The 7,330-nt window shown below is 40.6% G+C and overlaps 1 protein-coding gene across 1 annotated transcript in view; it reads right to left on the bottom strand.

Moving 5' to 3' along the window:
- The window catches only part of SLC24A3 (solute carrier family 24 member 3), a 422,380-nt gene that overhangs the window by 114,204 nt on the left and 300,846 nt on the right, over nt 1-7,330 (bottom strand). Inside the window, exon 6 of the mRNA XM_045295261.1 lies at nt 2,648-2,776. Coding sequence (XP_045151196.1) covers nt 2,648-2,776 — 129 coding nt within the window. The remainder of the gene's footprint in view (nt 1-2,647; nt 2,777-7,330) is intronic.

The raw sequence follows: 7,330 nt of genomic DNA, 5'->3' as shown, positions 1-7,330 counted from the left end.
CTCCAATAAAATGATCTAAATAAAGAAAAAAAACAATAAAACCAAAAAAAAAAAAAAAGAGAGATCATTTATTGGGGGCTCTTACAACTCTTATAAGAATCCATATAACAATTGTATCAAGCATATTTGTACATATGTTGCCATCATTCTTTTCCTAATATTTATTTTTTACTGAGCCCTTGGTACCAGCTCCTCTTTTTACTCCCTCCTCCCATCCCCCACCTTCATGAATGATGTCTAAATTTTAATGAGCACATACTCTTTGGGTAAGTTACTTCTAATACTGAGCATTTTGTTTTGGATCTTCAGGGCAATAGTAGGGGTGCACTTACAACCAGTCAACAGATGCAGAGACCCTGATGTGTTAGGGAGGCCGAGTGTCTCCTCCAAGGTTCCACACTCAGAAAGCGGCTGGGTCGGGGTTCAAATCTAGGCTTGTTAGACTCCTGGTCCATGTTCTGTACAAAACATCTTGCCTATTCTTCAAAGACTTCGGGAATTCTATGAAACCCTGAAAGATAGAGATGGATGCCCTTGGAAAGAGAAGGGATCCCAGATGGAAGGATTACCAGGCCGCCCAGAGGCATTGAGCTCTGGGTTCACTCAGGGCTGTTAAATCGTTCAGTGATTGCAGGAGGTGGAGGGAAAGCCAAGCCCAAACCTCACAAAGTAGCTAAAGTGACCAATAGCAACTCCATTTGATGTTTAGCAGGCAATTTGCCTTTGAAGCAGGTATTCTAACCACGCTGATAATTGACTGCATTGCTAATAAATTATAAAACACAAATACATTCAAACAATTTCAAAGAGATTAACTGCTTGGCATTTACTTGACACTTCCATGCTAATTGTTTAATTTCTTTACATTGTTTCTCCCCTTTGGGGCTTGCTTTGGAGCCAAGCTTCAGCCTCAAATGAGTAATAAACTAATGACAGCATTAATAATGGCCAGGATAATAGTCATATGGCTAATGGTGAGAATGTAAATTAAAAGAGTGCTAGAAGCAACAAACTCTCCTTACTATCTTTGGGGATTCACCCCTGTAAGACAAGTAGAAAGTGTCTAACACAGATGAATGCCAGCCGACTGTAAATGGCACCAAGGCAAACAGAAATGAATTTTTGTACTAATTACATTTCTAGGAGCTTTTAAAAATTACAATATCATGGGCCTACACAATCTAAGATGAGACAATTGACCAGAGGATGCTGGACAGAATCCAATCACCACTCAGAGAAATGGCTGTCCAGGAGCTTCATCCTTCCTGGGCTTGACAGCTGAATTCCTGATGGAGAGTAAGATGTCCCACAGAAGCTATTAACCCAATAGGCAATCTGGAGAAATCAATTTTCATGAATGAGATGATATAAGTAAGACAAGTGGGCACAGAAAACAGTAACAGTGCTCCAGAGTATGTTCTGTGTGCTACTGGCTAGCTGACGGAAAGACAGAAGGGGGGTGGGCGGGGCAAAATGTTATGAGAAGGACACCATGTCTTTTTTTATCCTTAAAATCAGCCTCTAGTTGGACACTTCCAATTGAGGGAATTGATTAGGACTACCAGAGTTCTAAAAACAAGCCCGAGTACTACAGGCAATTAATGTGACTGGCTGCTCACCCAAAGGCTGGAAGTTCAGGTTTCCCCAGAATCATCTTGCAAAAAAGGCCGGGTGATTTCTGAAAAATTCCCCATTGACAAGCCCACGGAGCACAGTTCTTCTCTGATACACAGGAGGTTTGCAGGACTTTCCAGTTGGCTTGATGGCAACCGGCTTTGGTTTAAAATAGTAATTCACTGGGCTTCTAGAAGTGACTTTTTTGAGAGGATATTACAGCCCTGAATGTTCCGGTAGAGGGAACCTCTGACCACATTGCCTCTGAGGAAAGCAGAACACAGAGCTAGGAAGGCATCCACAGGCCTTCAAGGGCTGCTGAACATTCTTAGGCCTATAGCTGCTCCCTGTCAGCTTCTACTTTGCTTGGTGATTTTTGGTCAACTTCCCGTGATTTTCCAAACAGACCTCAGTGGTTATGAACGACACAGGCACAGGACGCCCCCTGACGCCCCCGACAGCACAACAGTCTCCACAGGTGAAGTTCAGGCAGCTGAAGTCCTTTAAAACCCTAGGCAGCAAGCTAAGGTAACCAAGCAAATAAAATGCCCGACTACTACCTACATACATATGTATGTGTGCGTATACATAAAGCTGTTTCTGACTGTGATAATTTCAAATTGTTTTCAGAAAAAACAAACAAAAAACACGTCTTACAGTCTCTCTTCTTGATTCTTTCTCTCTTTGTACTCTATGTCCATGGAGGCAAAACCACCCCTAAAAATCAGTCTCAGCTCATTTCAGTTCAAGTCAGTAACATGTCAAAAGGATGCTGAGTGTGATACCTTCAAATACCTGAGCTGCATCTTACAGGCTGGTTAATTATTTATGAGCACTCGAGTTCTCTCTCAGTCCTGTCAACCTAGAGGCTAAACGGCAATGACTTGAGAGTTTTAGTTTCCGTTTAGTAGTTTTCTGCATGCATGATTGGGCCCTGATGCTGTGTTATAGCAGAATCATTCACGTCATAAGTCTGCCATTCCCCCTCCCCAGGTGCCACAAGCTCCTGTCACAAATGAGCCATTAATCTTACCTGTCCAGCGAAGAGTCCGCAGACACCAATGATACAGAGGATATTGAACACGGCTGAGCCCACGATGGTCCCAACACCCACGTCCCCCTTTGTGATGAAGACTCCTGAAACAAAAACCCAGGTCAGCTGCTGTACCAGGTGGACGTGGGGCCTTGTCTAAAGGATCTGGCTGGTCTACGTTAGGAATCATCAGGTTTTAAAAAACTGCTTTGCTGAATTATAAGTTATCATATAATTCAATAGTTTAATCATATTTAAAAAGCTGTGCAATTCTCACCACGATGAACTTTAGAATATTTTGTTGTTTCTGGTACTCATTATTGTTGACTTTCCATTTCCATCAACCTCCCCTTCCACGCCCTTAGGGAACTATCAATCTAGTTAGTCTTTATAGATTTACCTATCCTGTATCGCCTATACAGAAAAACATACAAAGACAAAAACAAAAAAAGGACCAAATAACAATGACCAAATAAAATAAAACAAAACAAACAGGAATAAAATATAAAGCAGAAAACATGAAAAATGAATCAATTAAACAGGGACCAAAGGGGGGATCAAATTATAAGGTGTTAAAATTTAGTTTTTAATTACAGCTGCCAAAATCCACTTTACAATGCTGTTTATCCGATTATTAATGTTATTTACATCCGTGGAAAATGGTCAGACAGGATTCACCAGAGACTCAATTCAAATAGGAACTCTGACAATGGACTTTGGGCCTCCTTCTATTACCATCTATAGCCTTCCATGATTGGTAGTTAGAATTTAAGCTCTAAGACCGTTCCCTCCTCCTGGTTTAGATTTTATTATTTACAGACTTTGGATCACACCAGCTGGTGTACTTCTTTTGTATGGATTTAGCTCACTCCTCACTTAGACGGCTACTATTTTATGACACGTCTTTATGACCCCAGGCATTATTCTTTCTGATAGCCGGGCACCATCTGATTTCTTCACCACATTTTGCTATAATACCCATATTGTCATGGTTATTCATGATCTATTCATGAGGCCAAGATTGAATAAGGTCATGTCATAGAACAAATATTATTAGGGCTACAATTAAATACGAGCTCAAAATTCATTCATATATCTATGGTTTATATATGTCCCTGGTTTACATTAGCGATATCAGTATCATTTTATCAGAATAATTATGAATCATCTCCATGGGATACAAGTTAGTTTTATTAATTTAGTCAGTGGTATAGAACAGGGATCTCCAGCCCGGTGCAATTCTTTTGGCATGTACATGTAACTCTGAAGTAAAATTGAAAATAATGTAAGGGCACTATTCAAATAATGGTGATTTCATTTGTTTGTAAAAATACATTGACGGCTCTCAAAAAAGCTAATTGTTATGAGGAACAGCAGTGGCTCTTCTGTATCAAAAGTTTGTCTGACCTTGGCATAGAATATAAAACACTGTTGCAAAAAGGAAATCACACATATATCGGATATCTTTTGAGGCCACAATACATGAATGGCTGACTTGTGCAGATTCAAATTTAAGCGACTGTACACTTTTTACACCAACCATGAGGGCTGGACAGATAACAATACTTTGATTAACACTCATTTACAAAGGCAGAGTCATGCCTGCTGGACTAACACATGGCACAAAAAAAGCAGAGAGAGCATGAAAATGTATGTTAGTCCTGGGTCACTGTGTTAGTCCGGGTAGACTAGAGAAACAAATTCATAGACACATGTATGTGTATAAGAAAGAGCTTTATATACAAGAGCAATTGAATATTGAGACAACATCCCAGCCCAGTCCAGATCAAGTCCATAATTCCGATTTTAGCCCATATGTCTGATACCCATCTATAAATTTCTGTTCAGACTCACGAAACACATGCAATGATGCTGAATGCAGGAAGATCACAGGCCAGTGGGTGGGAAGGCTTGTGGATTCAGTGGTGTTTTTAGCATCTCAGTGCTGGCAGGGGTCTCCACAGGGTTTCTCCAGCTCTGAGGCTCTGACTGCCATCAGCCCCTCTCCATGTGTCTTCTCAACAGGATGTCTCGCAGGGAGTCAGCAGAGAGAGAGTGTGTCTCCCGCCTCCAAGGAGGAAAATACAGGAGTTCCCAGAATCCTCAGGAGAAGGCCATGCCGACACAGAGGCCTCATTGGCTATGACCTGATTGACAGGTAAACTCCACCCCTTCAGTCGTAATCCTTTCAAATTAACAACAGATTATATAACTACACAGTCACTTTTCATGGGGCACCCTCAAAGCAAGAGATGCGAACTGAACCAAAGTCCCATGACCCCAAATTCCCTAACCTTGGGATACTGGTCACTTGCTTCTTCTCCCATAAGGGGGTTTCAGATTTAAGATCAAAGGGAATAAATACTCCAGTTCCTCAAATCTGCTATAAGCGAGTTTAAAGTCAAGTCTAGTTCACTTCGCGATATTTCCAATTCAGGTCTTTCGGGTATAGCCTATGAAGGGTGTTGGGCACTTGAAGAGGACACAGTTCAAATTCCTAGTTGCATGCTGCCTGGCTTGCCCAGGGCTGAATAGAAACTAGGTCCAAAGTTACCAATTAGAAACATAATCCCAGGCATAATATTCTCCTCTTGGGGTTATATGTGTAATGTGAAGTGTTTTTCTCAATGGTGGGTTGCCCCACCTAGTTTACTCATCATCGGAAATGGTATTGCCTTTTCCGACAAACGTGTCTCCTGCTCTTGATCTCAGTTCCCAGCCACATGCACTAATTACTCTGGGAGGAGTGTCTGTTGATTTGGTGACCACAGAACATTGCTGTATGTCAGAAACTGATCGGTCTTCTTCCTTCCCCACATGAGAAATTGACCTGCTCTGGAGTGAAGCCATCTCTAAGTGGTTTTTTAAGATCTTCAAATAATGGGATAAATAAATGGTTCATGGGAACTAGGCAGTCACACTACCTAGTTGCGTGGGGGACAAGACTAGGTTACATGACCTTAAAAGTGTTTCTGTCTTGATTTTTATCCTTCTAGTAGTGGATACATACATGGTTTCCAAATCCATCCATGTCAGCAGTGTTTTGTGGTTTCATCACTGTGGTTTAGGGATGCAAAGTAGTTTATTGTGGGTGTGTAGGAGTTTCTTGATCCAGTCTTCTACTGGTGGGCATCTGAGCTGTTTCCAGCTTCTTGTTAGCGTGAAATATGCTGCATTGACTTCTTTACCTTATATGCACAGCTGCATTTACTTCTTTGGCTTATATTGTGGGTCATGGTGTTGGTAGTGCCAGGTGTTTAGGAAGTTCCATATAGTTTTCAACAATGATGATACATGTTTACAGTCCCACCAGCAGTGTCTAAGGGTTCCAATTTCTCCATATCTTCTACATCTGTTGCTCTGCTTTTTGTGAATTGGACTATCATTGGAGGTTTAAGATGATATCTCATCATGTCTTGATTTGCATTTCCTTGATTTACAGTTACTCATGGGCTTGTTAGCCATTTGAGTGTCATCCCTGGTGAATTCTCTGTTCATGTCCTTTCCCCACCTTTTAATGAGATTATAAGTTTTTTCTTATTGAAGTGTTGCAGAATTCTAGAAATTTTAGTGATTAGTCCTTTCTTTGTCCATTGTGTCATTGCTAAGGATTCCCCACCACCCCACCCCCGCAATTCATGGGCTTTCATTTTACTCTTTTGATGTGTTTAAGTTTCTTATTTTTAGTAAGTCCATGTATACTGTCTTCCACTGAGTGGGTTTCCTTTATTTTATTTGGTAATCTGTGTATGCCCTGAAATAGGACTTTAAATTCGTCCCACTTTTCTCAATTAAAAAGATCCTTCCAATCTGGAGTTCATTTAGGTCTCTAATCCACCTTGAGGTAGTTTTTGTGGATGGGGCACAGTATGGCTCCTGTTTCATTCTTCTGCAGACGTGGATCCAATTTTCCAACACCATTTGTTTAAGAGAGTGTCCTTTTACCAGTTAATATTTTTGGTCCTTTTTCAAACATCAGTTTCCTGTGGTGGGAGGTTAGTTTTGGATTTTATCTATCCTGGTACCAATACCACGTTGTTTGGGCTACTATGGCTCTGAGATAGGTTTTAAGATTGGGTAGTGCAAGCTCTTCTCCTTTGTTCTTATTCTGGAGGAGTTCTTTGCTTATCCTGAATCTCTTCCCTCTCCATGTGAAGCTGATAATTAACTTTTCGATTAAAAAATGAATATGAGATTTGGATCAGAATTGCACTGTATTCATATATTGCTTTACATGGTATTGACATTTTCACAATATTGAAGCCTTCCAACCATGGACATGGAATACCCTATTTGTGTAGGTATCCTTTGGTTTCGTATAATAGTGTTCTGTAATTTTCTTCATACAGGTTTTTTTTTTTCCTTGGGTTAGGTTTATTACTAGGAATTTCATTGTTGGTGTGGCTCTTATAAATGGCATTGTTTTCCTGATGTCTTTTCTCGGAGCTCTCTTCGTTGGCATACAAGAATCCTGTTGACATCTGTTTGTTAATCTTGTGTCCTGCTACCATACCTGATGCCTCAATTGTTTCCAACAATCTTTGGCTGGAGTCCTCGGGGTTCTCGCTATATAAAAATCACATCAACTGCAAAATCATGTCATAGCAAGAGTTTCACTTCTTTGTACAATTTTATTCCCTTAATTTCTTTCTGTTGGGTAATGGTTCCAGCTAAGACTTCCAG

This window comes from Echinops telfairi, unplaced genomic scaffold, assembly GCF_000313985.2.
Source record: "Echinops telfairi isolate 266 unplaced genomic scaffold, ASM31398v2 ScPeMD7_5592;HRSCAF=6446, whole genome shotgun sequence".
Taxonomy (NCBI): Eukaryota; Metazoa; Chordata; class Mammalia; order Afrosoricida; family Tenrecidae; genus Echinops; species Echinops telfairi.
This window is presented reverse-complemented; position numbering and strand designations above follow the sequence as displayed.